This window comes from Conger conger, chromosome 15, assembly GCF_963514075.1.
Source record: "Conger conger chromosome 15, fConCon1.1, whole genome shotgun sequence".
Classification (NCBI taxonomy): domain Eukaryota; kingdom Metazoa; phylum Chordata; class Actinopteri; order Anguilliformes; family Congridae; genus Conger; species Conger conger.
The window spans coordinates 13,929,237-13,949,546 of NC_083774.1; the positions used below are offsets into that span (position 1 = coordinate 13,929,237).

Consider the following 20,310-nt stretch of genomic DNA (forward strand, 5'->3'; position numbering starts at 1 on the left):
GCTGTTAAACTAAAGCTGACAGATGATTTCACTGTTAATGCACCTCACCTGCTATCTCCAGACTAAAATGGTTGCCGAATATAAGTTGGAAAGAAACCGTAGACACTGTGGCCTGTCATGATCACTGAGCCAGTCTCAGATAAAGCAGGATTTTGTATTTGTTTACATGGTGACTAAGGAAAATCATGTAATTCCTGGTCAATCTGGATTCAAATCCTCTATCCTCTAGTCTATAGTTCCGAGCCCAATTTGCTGAATAACACGTCATTGGGTTTCGCAGTGAAGTTGAGGTTTCAATTCCTTTGCACAACACATAAACTGAACACGCCTATCACAGTAGCAAGACGTGCTAGCACCTCAAGGCCTTTTTGATTAAACAATGAAAACAAAATAACAAAGGCAGGATGAGAGGTAGAGTAAAATACCTTCCTTTCCTGCATTTCTTCCACAGCTTTCTGAGATAGTCAGCCACCAAATCAGCCCTGTGCAAGGAATTGACTCCCCAGAACACTTTCTGCAACCTATTTTTTCCCCTGAATTTTTGTGAACCCTGAAGCGTGCCTAGACTGTAGTTCATCATCCATCACTGGAATACATTGCACTTTACTTAACCCATGGACAGCGCATTCACAGACATAACCCTCCTCCCTTGGAAATCAAAGTTGAATTTATCGATTCGCTTGTTTTCCTCTCACAGAACGCGGCATTCACGCTGTCGGATGAGGCGTGCAAATTTTCCAGAAGACGCCTCCAGGTCAGACATCTTGACCCAGCCCGAGAGCGAGTGGGAAGGCCTTCCTGTCGTGTGATGTCACGCTGGACTTCTGCTAGTCTTAATCAGTGAGCAGACCTCTCTCTGTTCTAAGGTTAACAAGATATTTTGATTGCTGTAAAATGCTACAGATTAAAACACTGGAGACACTTCCATTTGAAATGGCAAGAATTATGGAGTCCAGTATGTGGTGCTCTTGTGTTTGATTGATTTGTCCATTTTCGAGGTGCCGGCTCTGGCCATAATACCATATATATACGGTAGACAATAGACGCCTCTCGCGGGAAACTCTGAAGTCGAATTCATTTGGTGTAGCTAATTAAGCAATACATTGGAGAGAACCTGTCCGACAATGATACTGGATGGTCAAGCGTTTGATCGGAAGCCACGTTTACATCACCGTCTTCCTTTCACACGTAGAACACATTGTACAGACACATTTGCAGGGGATAATCCTGTGGTCGATAAACCTCAATACGACCCTGTGCTTCCTGTTGTGTATGATCAAAGGGCATAATGTACGTGGCTCAGTTTGATAAGCTCCAGCCAAACACCAAATAGTTTTCCCCACAATAGTAACATGGAGCTATGCGGACAGAGTCTATTACTCAAAGAGACTGGGGTATTTTTAAAGTGAACGAGGTGTTTGAAATGGACTAAAGAATGAAAAACAAAAGCCTCAGCTCCTTATACCGGAACTTCACTATGAACTTCCAAGCACTGGCTTTATACTTCATGTTCTTACCCCAGTATGCCGCATTCTTATCAATGGTAAAACGTCCCAGTTTATGCATGCATATTTGAAAGAAAATAAAGTATATGAACATTAATTGTTCATAACTTCACTTCGTTGTTTGTCGCTCTGGATAAGAGCATCTGCTAAATGCTTTGTAATGCAAATACTGATTAGAGCTTTTGTCTTTGATCTTGCCGATGTGTTGTGGCTTGTGGCCTTCTACATGGTGGGCTACCACCGATGGATTGTCTTTGACTGTAATGTCTTTTCATGTTATTAACTTCTGGTTGTCATACAGCCCATAGTCAGTGATAGTGTCCTGGCTTATTCGTGCCAGCACTATCCTGATGGCAAAAAGTGCAGTTCCCTAAATAGGTGGGACAAATTAGGTTTTTGTGTTATTCTTTTCACCTGGCTTGACATTCATCAGCCTCATCGTCAATGTCCGAGTACAAGCACCTCTGATTAATGATGGGACCCAATGCTTGTGCAACAGTAAAAATCAATTCAGGGTAACAGTCAGCCAAGAGTGATACATTTTTCCAACCGATTCCAAAAACATGCAATCTGAATCAAAGGATCACCTACGTCAATGTACCTATAAGAATAGATGTCATTTAACACAGTAAAGCTCTTCTGATTCTCTGTATATTTGTAGAACTATTAACATTTGATTTTATCCCCGACACAAAGGTCAAAATGGATCTGTCAATATGAAGTATGAATTTGAATATTGCTTATATAATGGGTTTTTCCAGCAGATGTATCCACCAAACCTAATCAGTTATTCATGCATGCAGAGCAGGGCTGTAGAAAAGAGTAGGGTGATTAACATGGATCAAAGAGTTTCTGAATGGATTTTAATGTAAATATGCACAGGATTATTTCATGGTTGGCTCTGACATTTGGCACAAGCACTTTCCAGAACTAGACACATTCAAACAAGACCTGGCAGTGAACTGTATTTGTACAGACTTGTGTTTTGTGACAGAATATAGAGTGCAGTACCTGTATGAATCTCAAATAAAGCATTACAACTGATTTACTCCAAAAAAACCTTTTAGAATATCAGTGAGAGATTGAGGTTTGAAGTGCCCCGAAATGGGCAGAGCTATCAAGTGCTGTTCTGAAGTACAGCACACTGCTCTGAAGTATCTTGCCGTAGAGAGCAGTGGCTTTTGATTTGGTCAAAAGTGGTCAGTGACTGACAGCACCTGATAACTCCACCCATATAGGGTTCATGAAGGTAACATTTATATCACTACTATTCAATATAATAACACTGTCAGGCAACTGAGGAGTATGCGTTTCCTACCATGCGCGTCATTTAATCATAACATCGACTCAGTTCCATCTTCCTGGAGTTAGTGAAGACAGAAGAGCAGAAGCACGTTGACATGCACAGGTTGCTTTAGACCTCCATTGCTGGCAAAGTCATATGTGACAGTTGGTAGTGCAGATCCAAAGGGGGAAACTGCCTGCTAGTTCCATCAGGTGTTCTCCGTATTCCTTCACTTTCTCGGAGTAAAGTGTATGCGTTTGGCAAGGCCTTATTGCTGGGCTGGGTATGACAGACTCGCAAAAAAACTGTCTTCCTCATCTTCATTAGTCTGTGCTCAGTGTCTTACGGGGAAAAGACAGGGTGTTTTTCTTCGCGTGGTGGCATGTGGTGTTCTCAGCGAGACCTTCACATCTGCAACAGAGACAAAAAAAAAACTGAAATGTGAATGGAAGGTACACAACGCCCAGAGCAGAAACTCAGCATATTTCAGTTTGTGGAAGATCTGCTTTCACCACAGGCACGGAGAACTGACACTGACGGGCAAGTGAGACAAGGGGAGACAAAGGAAACGGCACTGCCCATAAGACTACCTGCCCATCTTGAAAACTCCACTGGATTAATTTTAAAATGCTAATTATGCCTCTGCTATGTCCAATGAGACCTGGACACATGATGCCACAGAGCTATTATTTGTAACATGCTGTCACAAGCACTTGTTTATAGACCATCAATTGAGCGCCTTCATGGCAATTTCTTTCCATTTTATTTTCATTAGGAGGTAACTTTCAAAACTTTTAATGCAGTTCATGTACTTAAACAACAGGTCCCCAAAGGCTACTTTACACAAGTGCTAACACAGCAGAGGAAATAGTTCTCCCTGCATCATTAAACTTGTTGGAGAATTAACTTGAAATGGAAGTTAATTATGTCACACATGAAGCCCTTCTAAATTTAAGACGTAAAAAGCAATATTGCTGCGTATGAGCTTGGAAGTTTGGATAGATAATTAGGAGCAATCATGTGTACCTCGGTTTTGCTTGGAGTCTCTTTTCTTGAGATAATACTTTGCCACTAGTTGCAAAGACTGGGAAGATATTGTACTCTTGTGCATAATAACGGTTAACACTGATCATCACTTGTCTCATTATTTTGGCTCTTTGTAGCTGTTCATGTGGCTTTTTTCTGAATTTACTGTATAGCCAATACCTCCAACCCATTTCAGTCCAAACCTGCTGATTGATGGCAAACATTTTTCACGGAAAACAACTGTAAATCAACAACATACCAATGTCTTCAGATTTCTACACTGAAGCAAACGTGTAATATTTCATTCTCCTCTTTGAAAACTTTTTCTCCCCTCTCAAGGGGTGTACCCCAAAGGCAAGCTGATCCGTAGGCAGGGGAAAAGAAGTGAAACAAGACGTCTGGCATGGACTCCTGTGTCTTCCTCAGGGAACTCGGGGACCTTGCCTTTCTTGCCAATAGAAGCTATACGTCCATACATTTCATAACATTTTTATATCCTGCAAATGGTTAAAATAAATCAAGAGGTCTAAGAGATTTTGGGGGACGGACACCAAATGGTGAACTAGAAATATGCAGCAAACATAAAATACTTAACCCTTTAAGTATCGTCGCTTTATTTGACAGAAGCTTAAACATAACATACCCAAAATTAAATGGTTACTATTCTTGAACCCTTTTGACTACAGGCATAATCATGGGCTCATCTGAAAGGTATTCTGGGGTTTGTTTTCCAAGAGTCAAAATTACTCCAAATATTACTAAAACAATGTTACAGAAGCTCGAACATAGTGAAAGTGGAAGCTTTTTTTTACCCTCTGAAAAGATTTTCTGTTTTTGACTGGATACAGATTATTGTAGCTGTGGCTGTGGCTGGTGCACAAAATGGGGCCACACAACACTGGACAAATCCTCTTTCAAATTTGTGGACAATATCACCACAAATGAGCATTCATGAACTTAATTTTCTTGAACACGGATGGGGGTAACTCATTTTCTCCGCAACTACATTATCAATCCTGATCAAAGGTAATCGTACTTGGGCTCATTGGGTTCTAGAGAGCCTGAAAACGCAGATAACACATTTCTATGTAGAAGTATTCAGGCGAAACACACAACAATGATAATTACACCACAGAAATTCTAAGTAAACGAGGGACATTCTATTGACGTTTCTGTGAGTTGGCACATTTTTAGAATGAGAAACTAATATGCATTTGGTCCATTCAATCCTTGTCGTGAAAAGGACACTGATATGACTTTATTTTGTTGTAGTATGAACCCCAGAGAAAGGATTGAATGCAAAAAAACCCAACCCTAATGGGGTTAATGTTTTCTGCCAATTCAAATTAAGTCACACGTTTCAGTAAAGGCAGAGATGTCCTGTGCGTACCTAGCCTACCCTGACTATGCATCTCAGTGGAAGCTACCTAGAGCTTGCTGCCTGCCTCAAGTAGAACTGAATCCAGGCCATCAGTCCCAACAGCAGCTTGCTGGCTGAATTTCAGAGAAGGTGACAGAGCAGCAGTACGCATCCTCCTAAGGCATTGACAGTTGGAGAAGAAATGAAAATGCACACATACTGTACAAATAAATACATATACATACACACATACATGGACACAAACTGCATTACTGCTCTTTTCCTCATCTCTGAAGGGGATTAGTGGACCGTGGGTGGTCAATTAATTAAAAAAGATCTGAAATCAGCAAAGAAATTACCCACAGCTAAAGAAATGCTAATAATTTAATTTAGAGCACGTCAACACGTTTTTGAATTTTTAGAAATGTGAACTGCAATAATAACACAAAGTAATGATAAAAAGTTGAGAAGTAGTGCATTGTGGGTAAATCCTCAAGGGATTCTTGATTCTGATGGTATTCCTACATTCAGGGAAGGCTTACAGTCTCCTATTCTGATTATTATAGAAGGATACACAGTAATACTGCAGAGAGATTATTTTCAAATATGCATGTGCGTTGCTCCGATTCTCTTACACTGCGATTTGATCAGTTATGGAATGCCCTTTCAAGTATTGAGAGAATTTGTCAAAAACTTTCCGTCACACCCTTTTAGTTACACCCTTTTAGTTCTGGGATGTGCATTTTCAAGGAATATCGAATGGAAAGCCAAAGGAACTTCTGAAAGGTCGACACTGTAAAGTGAGGATACTCAAATCTAGACCTTTCGAGGCCTTCGGGGGGACATTGGCTCAGGAGGTAAGAGCAGTCGTCTGGCAGTCGGAGGGTTGCTGGTCCGATCCCGCCCTGGGTGAGCTAAAGTGTCCCTGAGCAAGACACCTAACCCCCAATTGCTCCTTGCATGGCAGCCAATCACCGTTGGTGTGTGAGTCTGTGTATGTACAATTGATGAGAAGCATCATTTGTACAGCGCTTTGGATAGGCGCTATATAAATGCCATTTACCATTACAATTTACACCTCAGGCCAATTATTACCGCTCGTTCTCTAATGAGGAACTGATTTAAACCTGATGCAGGAGATTTGACTCAATTCAATGTATTTTTCATTTATATTATATTTTTTGTAATATTATTCTATTTTCATACCATTTACAGATACACTGTCACAAAGATGCATTACAGAGGGAACAGAAAGGAAAGGGACAATTATTATTATGCATTATTGGACAAGTAGTATTACTGACCTTGAGGGCCAGATTACTTCAGTTCTGCTCCGACTCTAAGAGCCTGAATGCCGCCATGTTAGATACACATTGCTTTAATTAATTTTCCACGTAGACATTAGGCTGCCAGTGCCGAACGGCATACCTCTGCTTTGAACGAGAGTGACTCGGAACGTACGTATGAACATAATCCACTCTCATATTTACAGTAATGTGTTGGGTAAATATTCACAAAAGGCTCCAGATGAGAGAGAAGATGGTGAGCTTATCTGCATCTGCTCATATTTCAAACTCGGGGAAAAAAAACGTCGCTAAGAGTCCCCGCAAAGCAACTGCTCCTGACAATAAATTCCGATATTAAATATCTGATAAGAGAGACAACCGGGCATTCCATCTGGGAAGTAATGGATTTGCAGGAGGACCTTGTCTCCATCAATTTGCCATTCGGCTGACTCATTCGGCACTCAAGACATTCAGGGGAGCCGGGGCCTGAATATTAAACGCCGCTGACAGACAGCACCAAAAGGCTGGAGCTCGTGTTGACTGTATCCGCCGGAGTCAATGTCACAATGATGGAGCAATAAGCCTCTTCCAGGGCTCGTCCATCACCTGAGACGCCCCAAAACATGCCCCCTATGCAGCCCTGGAGATCTCACCCCGCGTCCTATCCAGCAGATTCAGCCTCATCATGCATTTACATGTCATTTGACTGACGCTTTTATCCAAAGCGACTTACAGTCAATTTAGACAAAGCAGGAGACCGTCCTCCCCTGGAGCAATGCAGGGTTAAGGGCCTTGCTCAAGGGCCCAACGGCTGTGCGGATCTTATTGTGGCTATACCGGGGATCGAACCACCGACCTTGCGGATCCCAGTCATGTACCTTAACCACAACGCTACAGGCCTAATCTATGCTAGTTAATCGAGCCCTGGGGCAGTTGTTTTGTTGCTTTTTTATTTCTCCCCTTCAAAGTAGGAGAGCAGAAGTGAACGTGGCGAGAGGACTCCTCCCGGCACTGGGTCCATGGTGCTTGTGAAAAGGCCAGTGGACAGAGGCCCTGCTGTGTTCATTAGTCACAATCGATTGGCGGTTCCGTTTCTCTCCATCTCTTACTGCGACTCCCCGGCGAGAGATTCCTTCTTACAGATAACGCCTTTACCGCCGCCTCCCCCTCAGACTTTTGGAAACATGTTACAGCAGGAACGCGAATACGCGAACGATGAAATAAGACGAGAAAGCGCAGAATGGGAATCCGACGACCGACTCCACTCGACAATGAGACGCGATATCATCGCCGTCCTATCGATCCGGAGTGACGTTCAGTGCATCGTCAGCTGCAGAGACACACTGCACACTGCTATAGGATCTAAAATCACTGCTCTCTCAATAAAGACAGGCCCTGAATAGTTCTCAGTGTTGGTCTCCTTTCTTTATCCCTCTTTTTTTCCCCATTTTTCTCATTCTTAAACTGTTTCTCTTCTGAGACAGTTCCTTAAAAAAAACCACAAAGTGAGCCTCTTGGCCAAAACAGACACGGACTCACAATGAGGGAGATATTTTTGAGTGTGGCAGTAGAGTTATGCAAGGAGTGGAAGGGGGCAGATTCAATTAAAGTTATTTGAATGCTCTGCTCAAGGGGGGGGGGGGGGCGATGCACTATCTGCCAGTAATTGTACCTGCAGGGCCTGTCAATTGAGCAGTATTAATATCATCTCTGGTGGAGGAAAGGGAGTCAACCTAGGGCCCATTTAAAGATAACTACCCCCTTACTACTCTTTTCTATCACTGAAAATATCCTTCATTATTTTCCTGTTACTGTATAAGTGTAGTTCATTTGCTTATCCGGAAAGCAGCGAGATAATTCACAGCTTAATGTGAAAGCCAAAATCAAATGCCAGGCTACTCTGCACACTGTATAATGGCATAGTTTCTTTTTCAAAGTATTAATATGAAATGTGTTAATAGTTACATGGTTATTATTCAGTGTCCTTTTCTCTATCTCTGAAAAAGGACTAACACTGTGAACACAAGGCTTCTCGCCTACCCGGGTGTTCCTGCTATATCAATCTCCCTTCGGCCCGATTATTCACCATCAGACACAGCACATTCCCGGACGCATTTAACGCCTTTTCAACATAAGGCTGAAATTTGTAACGTTATCAAACCGAGAATAACGACAGCCCACGCCAAACCAACACACTGCACAATCTACTTCTTCAGAAGCGTTACTCTGGGTGCCCCTGTTGTCCAAGTACATATTATTTACACTCATATCTTTCTTTGTTGTATTATTTACGCATGATATATCCCCCCCCTCATGCGGTATGATCTTCATAATTCCCCATCCCTGAAACATAATTAAATTACATCTCCAGTCTTCACGGGTTTGTGAACGGTGTGTGCGGCACAAAGCTGTTATTTACATGTCAAGTCACCGCACACTGGGAAAGCAGGCAAGTGTCCTCCACGATGATTGACAGGTGCCTCAAGGGCTCCGTGGATCTAATGAGGTTTAGTTCCCCATTTAAGGTCTGATTGGTTATTTATTTATATATTCATTAAAAAAAAAATATTATTATTATTATTATTTCTGCTTAGTTGTAATATTTTTCATAAATGTGGCCTTCGCAGTATTGCCCTCAGAGATATGAACTCTCAGACACAAATACAAAGCACAGATGGATAATTAATCGCTCTTCAGACGCTGTATTATTAGATTCGTTAAAAATAAAAAAATCTGTAAAAAATGAAGCCCCGTAATGTGAAAAAACCATCACAGACTGATGTACATAAAATATAATGAGAAATAAAACTTCAATCTTCCATGCAAAAAATGTAGAAACGGAACATTGTATATACAGTATACACACTGTATGTCCGATATTCAAAAAATTTAATTTATTAAAACGGCATACAATTGGAAATTGCACATTTGGAAGCACACTAAAGGATGAATTTAGGATGAACTTGCGGTAATTAGAGGCACAGACACTGGGCATACCATAAAATATGCTGCATCATATTAGGTGATCAATACATGGGCCACCATAAAAATATTAAAAGTATTGCTCTTCTGCGATTCGGCAGAGGAATACAGATTACAGCGTATCTGCTAACATTTGCACTTTAAGTGAAGGTCAGGACACTGGAATGACTAATAAATTCATAGCCACACCGAACGGCTATCGTTCATAGAGTGCTACTATCGTCTACATCGAGTATGGCAACTTGCATTACATTATGCATCTCGGTATTGCATGCATCCCAAAAAATGACAAATTTGTGGCTTTATAGCGTCACTATCGATATACTGTACATGAGTATGTACAGTATATATGAGTACTGTATATACGTTGTATATCCAGAGCGACATACAGTCGATTACAGTCGACTAAGCAGGAGACAATCCTCCTGGAGCAACGCATAGGTTAAGGGCCTTGCTGAAGGGTCTAACGGCTGTGTGAATCTTATTGTGGCTAGGCCGGGGATCGAACCAACGCTACAGGCTGCCTATATACAGATATACAAGAGTATGACTGAATACATATACTATAGCAGCATGAGGCATGTGCATAAGGTTGTACAGCCATCTGGTTTCACCAGTATTCAGTTGACCAGTATTCGGTGTTTGGTCCTTTGTTAAGTTGAAATGTTGGCTGTCTGACACCTGAGATTTGTCGAGCACACCACATTGTTAATTGCCAGCCTGATGTGGACCAGCTGACATACGTTGCCATGAAAGTGCTGAGGGATATTTATTTGATTAATGCAAATGCCAGGTGTTCAATTACGAACACCGCTTTTTGTAAAACATTACATCCAGCGTTCGGGAAATGTTCCGTGATACGCATATCATTGGCATATCGCTAATATCTTAACTAGTATAATGTTGCCTGGAAACTGTAACAACTGTAACAGCTTCTCTAACTTACTTATTTTTTATTTACTTCATTTTATTTTTGCAGTCATCAATTACAATCATCCCTTTTCAGCCACAGCTGCCCTATGTCAGCATGTACACTCCACTCACACCTGCATCCATGAGCCAGTGACTGTATTTTTTACATTACATTACATCACATTACATTAATGCCATTTGGCAGACACTCTTATCCCAAGCAACGTACAGTTGATTAGACTAAGCAGGGGACAATCCCCCCCTGGAGCAATGCAGGGTTAAGGGCCTTGCTCAAGGGCCCAACGGCTTGCGGGTCCCAGTCATGTACCTTAACTACGCTACAGGCCGCCTACTATTTCACAGTACCAGCCTCATGGAGGAGAGGTGCTTCTGTCACGGACAGTGACTGCCACCCTTGCTGCAGAGTCTGTAGCCTGGGATGGTTTCTGAGTGCACCTCCCCAGAACAAACACAGCCCCATAAACTGGAATCAGAATCAGAGTGAAACCACCGTATCTCCACAAAAACAGGACTACACTCTCCCAATGAAAGTGACAGTGGAGGTACCTTCATTATTTTTGTTCTTCAAGGATGAAATTTCCTAAATGTACCCTGAAGGTACAGTCATCTTCTCTTTGGGTATACGTGATAAGTTTTCCAAGCAGAAAAGGTGCCAATTAATGATATATTGCTGTTATGATAATGATATTAATGATATAATGATATATAATTTTATGTACCTACAGGGTACCACCCCGCACTTTTCAAACCTTTATTTCTGAGATTGTGTGAAGTTCTATGTTTCTAGTCCGCCATTTTTACTTTGCCATCACACTATTTCCATGAAAACAAAATGACAATAAATAAACTTGCAGCTGTTGCGGTTTTCCTGTCCTATGAAAACCACACCTTATACTGGCTCTGCGAGAGTGCTTGTTAAACAGGTCTGAGGGGTAGAGAGCATAGACTTACAAAGCTTCGCTGGGTTTCAAAACCCAACGCTTCATTATGTGAGTTGTTTCTGTTATTTAATCCCAGAATATTATATTAAGATCCAATTTACTGAGAGCCCTTTCATCTGATTGAGGGCTCTTTCATCAGAATGACTCAGAATATGAAACTCTTTACCAGGCAATATCTATTGTTATGATAAATGAGAAAAGATAACAAATAGGCTATATTAAAATGTACGTTATGAAGGCAATTTATGGTGTTCAGCTTTATTTGCATCACTCTGTCTTTTTCTTCATAGATTAATGACTGCTATTCCATTCAGCAACGAGAAAGAAGTCTGCTATGTGTACTGAATTAAAATTTGCATATGAGATAAATAAAGGCAACAATATATTTTCTCCCCCAAAACAAAATCCTTATAGGTTTTCCCATACATATTTATGATATCAATATACCAAGAGGTGCGGGCAGCAATGGTGCAGAATAGTAATAGTTAATCTGGAAATAATGTACATTCCTGTAGACAACAACAAAGACTTGCAGTGATGAATGTTCTCCTCTTTGCCATACCTGGGCTGGGTTTTTAAATTATGAGAGTTCTATCAAGCAAACAGACTCATATACGACTGGGGTGAGAGAACAAAGGTGGAGCCAGAATTGCTGTTCCACTGACACCGTATTTGACCAACCGAGAGGATAGTGTTTCATTCTCGCCTGAGAACTGGGCCACTGTCCGTTAGTTTTGGCTGGATTCGCCAGCCCTAAGCGAATTGTCTTACATCTGCATTTAAAAAGATATTTGAGCATGGTCTCACGAAAGAAAAAAAGAATTGCTTGTCACGGCAACAAAGCACCCTGTGGTTTTCATACAAATCCTGTCCTGAGAATATGAAAGCAATCACAGTACAGAGGAGGTAGTAGCAAAACAAGAAAATCAATGAAAAGAGGCTTTAGGAAAAAAACGGAATTACAATTAAAACAGAGCTTACCTGTGTAGCCCTTAGCTCTTCAGTGGTGTCATGGCTGCAAAACACAGAAGAGACTTTCAGTCAAGGCTTGCTCCAATTATGATGATGCATATGAGACTCTTCATTTGTATTCACATCCATCCCAAATACACAATGCCCAATTTTGGTGTATTCATGCTCATCAAAACACTCAAAGCTTGTGCACTCTGCTATTCAAATTCCCCATTATTTGAGGAGGACACTTCATGTGTAGAATGTGCAGGCAGATTGTGGTTGCCAACTTGACCAGAGGCATAAAACCTGGATACCCCACCAAGTGAAGCACCCCTCTCCAGGCAATGCTACAGCAAATTAGCCGACACGCTTTCGAATTATGGAGACCGTACACACACACTTCAGTAGGGCCACAGCAGCTTAAGCCATCCTGCAGCCAACCGCAGATTCATCGAGGAAAGTGAAGTCAAAGAGACCAACCAATGTTAGTGTTCGGAGAAAATAATTCACCCAGGCGGCCCAGGTTCAACTCCCAGTATGGGAACCACTCCTTGTTGACCTTGCTGTAAGACCAGAATGTGCTAGCTACCCCCTTCCAGAAGAAGCAGAGACATTAAGGTCAAAGTCTGGTGGGAGAGAGACAGAGAAAGACTCCTAGTAAGCACTTACTATTAGACCACTTCCTGAATTAGTAAGGATTAAAAATAAAAGGTTATTTTTAACCACGTGATTGTCTACATGTTAACACACATTGTCAATTAAGAATCAATTAAGAAAATTAACCTTCCAGTTAGCAAACAAGACCACGTGTCTAAGCTGCATACGAGCCCACACAGTCCTTCACAACTGAGATCATCAACATTATCATCATCTTCAGGGAGATACCGTGGAGTATCCCCACATGAAAGTCACGGACCACTGTTTTCAGAAGACGTTAAAGCAAAATAAACTCGGCCACACCCGTTAGACACACGTAATTGATCTTAATGAATCAATTCATTAATTTTCAATTAAACTATCGCTCCGTCTCTGCTTCCATACTCCACAACATTTCCATGGAGAACAGGAAGTGAAGAGCACAGTAGTTTATTCAATTACAGACTGTCGCTGAGTGCTGGTGTGAAGCTGGGCTCCAGGAACCCGAGGAGAGAAGCAGGCCAAGCCAAGGAAGCGAGACAGATCTGTTTCCCCGTGGGGGCCCTGAGCTGCCGGGGCCCCCATCACATGCCATGAGCTGCCCCCAGTCATATGGGGGGGGGCGGATGATGTCCACATCGAATCACAAGCAGGCAGCTGCATATCCCAGCACAAGAAAAGCAAAGCAACTATACATGCAGTATGTCCCCTGGTTTGTTCCTTTTTATGAGTTAATTCTTCAATTTGTCTAAATATATTAACATTACATTAACATTAAAACCTTCCGAAATGTTTTACCTCCAAGGCTAACGAACTCTACGTTGCGATTTCCGCCATTGTTATAGCATTTGAAAATGTCTCGTGTGAGTTCCTCTACCGGATTGGATTTCATTCAGAAATGCATTTGTACAAAGACACAGGCTTCATACCACAGATGACCTGAGCTCCTAGAATTACACACAAATTGATAACATTTGGTATTTGGTAACAGGTAACAGGTAGATGAAGGCCAACCAATACACATTTGAGGGTTAGAGGAACTTCCTTTAAAAGACTCTCCACATCTCCAAGAGTTATACAAACAAGCCAAAATGAATGAAAATTAAATAATGCAATGAAGACAATCCATCAATGCACAAATGCGAACTGAGAGTTTACATTTACATTTGATTGCACAACACTCCCCAAAGGATTTCTGTGATTTTGCTTGTGAGTTCTCTCTACTCAAAGCTGGAAGAAAGCCTTCCAGGGGAGCTGAAAACGTCCAAGGAAAACCAACACAAAAGCAGCACCATGCGGTCAGAACAGAGGCAACGGGGTTAGATAGAAAAGCCGGATGATGTGCCGACAGCCCTCGTATTTCCATGGTCAAAAGCATTTTAATTTGTCAGCACTCTTTGAAAATCACATAAAAACTATTACTCTGTGGGGAGACGATCAAAAGTACTAAGTGCACTTGCATGGTGTTTATGGAGGTGGGAGAAGGCAGAAACACCCTCACTCACTCAAGGGTCTCTGGTTTCAGGACCTGCACCAACACACTTCTACAACACACTTCTGCAAAAGCAATCCAGTAGCATTTGAAGCTACTCAACTCCAGTGTGGCAGACATTGAAATTCCCAACCGGAAATCTGCCTTTGCAGCCTTGGGCACAGAATTATTTTTATTTTATTTCATATAATTTATTTCATAGATGCTCAGATATATAAAAAAATATATACCAAAGTTCCTGTAAACAAAAGAGTACATCACAGCACCAAATTAGCTTTGTCTAAGAATACACATTGTTAGGAGATGGGTCAATCCATCTGAAATAACTCCTAGAGAATGTACAGAGAGCTTAGCGCAAATGCGGAAAGGTCATCGTTTCGTCCCCAGGGGTTTTATTTAGAGTCTGTATTTTTCTTCTGTGTATATACCGGGGTCTGTGGCAAAAGGCGTTCAAGGATCCCGGCGTCTATTAATCACACATGTCGAGCAGCAAGGACAGCGCACAAACTGCGGGCTTAATTTGAACTTCAAAGAGAACAGGGTGATTAAAAATAAACAGGAGCTGGCGAGTGCCAAGTAACCCAAGTAGGCCAGACCAGGGCACGTTCCACAGCCCTATTAGTTTGATTGATGATGTCACTGTGAGGGAGGACACGGCTCTGAAACGCAGGAGGGCATCTGAGATTCATCCAGAGGGATTTTGTTCTTCTGCTGTGGGTGCATCATTTGGAAAACCCCAATATGCTTAAAGATATTTTTATGCGATACTAAAGCCCGTCACCATGGAGCAGGAAAAGTTTGTTGTCCTAAGACTTAATTCAGACTTATCATCACATTGGCTACTCTTATATTAATTATTTAAATGTATGGTTCACATACACTCAGTGAGCACTTTATTAGGAATTTTTATTTAATTAATTTTTAGACTTAAGTCTTCTGCTGATATAGCCTATCCACTTAGAGGTTTGACGTGTTGTGTGTTCAGAGATGCTCTTCCGCATACCACTGTTGTAATGTGTGCTTATTTGCATTACTGTCACCTTGCTGTCAGCTTTGACCAGTCTGGCCCTTCTCCTCTCACCTCTCTCATTAACATGGCATTTCTGCCTGCAGAAGATCAGCAGTTTCTGAGATACTCAAACCACCCTGTCTGGCACCAACAATCATTCCACGGTCAAAGTCACATTTCTTCCCCCATTCAGAAATTTGGTCTTAAAAAAAGTTGAACCTCTTGACTACATCTGCATGGTTTTACGCATTTAGCTACTGCCACATTACCTGAAATATTTGCATTAACAAGCTAGTGTATAGGTCTACCTAATCAAGTGCTCACTGGGTGTATATTTCTTCACAGCAGGAATGAGCTTGCTGTACTCTTAAACCTTTTAGAGAACAAGAACATTTTAAAATGTTGTCTCATATTTGGGAAGTTATTTGGCAATACATCTAAAAACCAGATGCAGTTTAATGACAAACAAACAAAAAAACAATGGAGTAGGGCTGTAGAAGCCGGACTGGACACCAGTGTGTCAGACATTCAGATTCCCAAAATCAACAATGCTACTGCAACCTTGTGCGCAGTATTAATCTAACCAGAATTTATTCAGCAAATACTTACACATAAATAAAAAATGCACAGCGTGTGCCAGTATCCGCAAGTCACTAAGAAAAACGATCGACTGCCATACATTTAAAATATACTGTAATATATTCTAATATAAAAAATGCATGCCTATATATCGTCATTTCTATAGACGACAACAAAGACCTGCTCTATAAGGTATTATATTTCTATATATTATTCAATACACTTCTCAATGTAAATTACACATATTGTACATTCCAAGTAACAGTTTGTTATTTGACAAATAAGCCAATGTTATGACTGGTTATCATAGGCCTGTGCAATGAAAGGCTGACAATATCACCAGCACAGCAGTCTGGCATTGTGACAAAATACTGTATGGCAAATCAAGAATGGGAAAATGTATTTTTTGTTATGCAAGGGAGATCCGTCTTTTTAGAGCATTTCACAGACGGCCTGTAATGTAATGGCTTGTTTCCGTGCCAACACCTGGGCTTGTTGACATTTCGATCATGCAAAACATTCTGATCACGGAGAAAAGGTGCTAATAACCTATGCTGTGAAAAATGTCAATAATGTCTCCATATCAGTAAACATTTCAAAGGAAAAGGCATGGTGCTTCCACTGTGTGGCACGAGGTTTATAGTACATAATAAGGGTAAACTGCCATTGTGCTCAATTTATTGCAACCATCAGCCACTCCACCCTGGACCCTTCTCATGGCAAACTGCTGAGAGGAAGCGGATTTGAATTTAGTTGGTAATAGGATGTGAGAACTGGGAAAGCGAAGTTCCTGTGAGGAAAATTGTACTGGTACAGCAGGGGCCACTTGTCTCTCTGGACCAAAATTAAATCCAAAACCACGACACGGAGATGGGAACACTGTGCTCTAGAAGGTGCCATCCTTCAGAGGAGACATTAAACCGACATCCTGATTCGATATGGTCATTAAACATCCCGCAAGCTGTTGGGAAAGTGTAGGAGTGTTGTACCCTCCAAATTCAAGAACTGCCATGGCTAGACAACATTTAAGAACTGTCCTGGCCTGGCAATACATCTGACCGACTAATCACTCTGACATCTGATTGGCTATCCCCTGCATTCCCTATCCAATCTGAATCCCCAAATCCTCTCACTGCAAAAGAAGATTCAGTTATTGGTTGATCTGCCTCATTAATAGATGTTAAAATAAATCATACAAAGTAGTATCTGGATGTGGGTGCTGAATCCTAGCTCCCGATACATTAAAGATGAGCACAGCAATTACTGTGTCATAATGCACTGAGCTAAGTGTGCTCTTACTGACACATAAAAAGATGAAGAAAAAGAATAACACTCATCAAAGGTGAAGAATAAGACATTTAGCTCCACTTCTCCTACTCTGTATTAAGAACAGGAATGCCAGCTGCAAGAGGAAGACGCGTTTGTGATAACCCTGATATGGTAGCAGATTTATTTCTGAATTGCGAGCAAGAACATTTTTGAACCACGTTTTTGACAATAATATGTGATTTGAGAGCGAAAAATAGTCACACATCGTTTGTGAAATGAGACCCAGATGCTTTCACAATATGAATGTTTATCTTGAATAACATCATTTTAAACACCCGCTTCTTGCATTACACACTATTGTGACATCTACAAACAACATGAAAATTAATTTGGAGAGGCTTTATGCAATGTATTCCAGTACAATTTGAAAAACGGGGGTCTACTGCTTCTGGCAGCTAGGCCAATGCTAGCGAATTAGAAATGAACAGAAGAAATACATTAACAGGTGGCCAGACTTGGAAGCGAACAGCAGGTAGTGCCTGATTGCATTCTGAATAAATGATATGGTCATGTAAATGCCATACGACGCATTCGTGAAGTTGAATGACTCAGTCCAGAGAAGGGCAACAAAGCACTCAAGGAGAGACGGTGCCTGGAAAATAGTGATTTATACAATTTGACAGGAGTAACAGCGCTGGATGACATGGATATAATGTACTACAACACAACCCTTGCAGCTCCTCCCCATTCTGCTACACTGGCCTTGAAATGCCAGAGATATTCATTCACTAAATGCCATCAGTCCCTAAAATAGGAACCCAACCACAAGGGCTCACTACCCCACTTGCAAAGGGCTTGCTTCAAAGCAAGAACGGACTGGGCTTCATGTGCCAATAGACAAAAAATACTATGGCTCTCACTCCTCTTTCTTTGGAAGCGTTCATCTTCTTGGCTCGTGAAAGATCTGGGTCATGGTGTCCATTGCTAGCGTTGCTAGGTCACATCCCCACTTTGGGACCCACATGAGTGTGCAGTAAACCAGGGTGCAAAATATTCAGCTTCAACCAGCTCTCAATCATCCAATAGCAGAACTCTATCCAGAGGAGATAGGCCTGAGACTTCTGGGGGGGGGCGGAGGTTGCCTGGGGATTGGTTGGTTCTGACAGCTGCAACTGACTGATTTCAGGAATCTTGTTTACAGAACTGGGCTCTCATAACTCCGCCGACTGCCAGATGAATAGGCCATAGAATAGAAAAACACAGCACTTCTAAATTCATGAGCCCGGTTCTCCGAGTTATCACGGAGCATTGTGACAATCAGCCCTGCTTTCAAGAGGGAGACCTGAGCATCCCCAGCCAGCTCATTAAGATAGCGCCCAAACGCATCTTCCCCCCTGTCACGCCGGATTGATTGAAGTGGAGTTCATTTCACCTCCATTGTTTTCGAGCGGGAGCCTCCTCTTTTGTAAGCACAATTGGAGCCAGATGGCAAAACAAAGCCGCTGTCTGGAGTGCTTAAAGAGGCCTCTCTGAGCGCCGGCAAACTGCGCCGTGCCGTTCCCCTGTCACTCTCCCCGCACGGCCGAGACCGGCCCGGGGGGGGGGGGGCACGAACCTCTGGATGCTAACCGACTCCTGGATGTAGCAGCGTATTAACAGCCGTGTTACCAGCTCCGCCTCACCCCTTCAGCTCCTGCGCTGGACCCAGACGCCTGACCCCCGCAGTACCTCTGGGCGGTGGGGAGATGCTAACACATTTGTGAGCCGTGTATTACCGTCGACTCGTGTTCCAGGAACCCCGCTTAACTTTCCGCTCATTAAAATCGCTTGGCACTGATACTCCGATTCGCGGAGAAACCTTAGTAAGCAAATCTGACCAACAGTGACGTCAAGTTAATCCTTTAATAACATAAATCCAGGTTCACAGGTAGCTACATATGGCCTTGACTGAGGTGGAAATCTTCTCGGTTTGCTTTTGATTAAATTCATGCAAAGCATTAATTCAGAGTCATGTACCATGGGGACTGACTCAGTAACAACACACACTTATGTCCTGAAGATGTAAGCCAGCGACTGAAAGAAAAATGAAAACAATCGATTAAATAAAAAGAAAACAAGCGAACAACAGCATTGGGACTGACCTGTCTTTGACTCCTCCTCTTCATCTTCTTTGCCTTCAGCTGCAAGAAGACAGGAGACATAGAAAAGGAGTGAGACACCATAGCAGAATCACCAGGCACCACAGCAGGTGAAGAATGGCCTGGCAGTGGACAGTTCATTAAAGGACACTATGGGCTCGTCCCTCCAGACCCAGGCTTAAGGGATCAAGTGGCGCTAGGCCACATCTGCCTCGCAAAGCGCCAGGACGATGATGACATTACCACACACGGCTTTCTGGAGACACCTCCTTCAGTGTGCCACCATCATGCTGTCTCATTCCACACTAACGCAAAAAATGCAGGAGGTAGAGCAGGACTGAATGGGTTACAACATCAGGGCCAAGGGTGTTATGCTGTGTTTCTGCACCCTGTGTTTCTGCACACTGTGTTTCTGCACCCTGTGTTTCTGCAGTTTGTGGTTCTGCACACTGTGTTTCTGCAGGCTATGGTTCTGCACACTGTTTCTGCAGGTTGTGGTTCTGCACCCTGCGTTTCTGCACACTGTGTTCCTGCACCCTGTTTCTGAATGCTGACCACAGCAGCAGGACAGAAATGACCCTGCCGACGGACTCCAATCAGGAGCCTAAAAGCAGGATGAAAAAAGGCTCAGCGGCGAAGCCTCTTTTTCATGCAGCATTCACAGCGTGAATAGCATGGCCTTAGACTTCTCACTAAATTTCCAAGTGACCTTACAACTCCTTTTGTTGATGTCTGCCAGTCCAGGCATGCTGAGACGAAAATCGATAGGACACCACTGCTAAAAGGCAGAAAATATTTTTCCACATCTATTTTCATGGTGTTTAGAGATGTGATTGACAGGTGTGGGAGTGCAAAACCGAAAGTCCCAGACAAAGCCGCCAATACAAACATAAACATGTTTCAAGTGTGGCTTTT

General features: G+C 42.2%; 1 protein-coding gene across 1 annotated transcript in view; it reads right to left on the reverse strand.

Moving 5' to 3' along the window:
* Positions 1 to 2,346: 2,346 nt before the first annotated feature.
* cd276 (CD276 molecule) overlaps positions 2,347 to 20,310 on the reverse strand; it is a 59,587-nt gene continuing 41,623 nt past the window's right edge. Inside the window, exons 6-8 of the mRNA XM_061222190.1 lie at positions 19,399 to 19,437; positions 12,300 to 12,333; positions 2,347 to 3,201 (exon numbers count right to left, since the gene is read on the reverse strand). Coding sequence (XP_061078174.1) covers positions 12,311 to 12,333; positions 19,399 to 19,437 — 62 coding nt within the window. The 3' untranslated portion in view covers positions 2,347 to 3,201; positions 12,300 to 12,310. The remainder of the gene's footprint in view (positions 3,202 to 12,299; positions 12,334 to 19,398; positions 19,438 to 20,310) is intronic.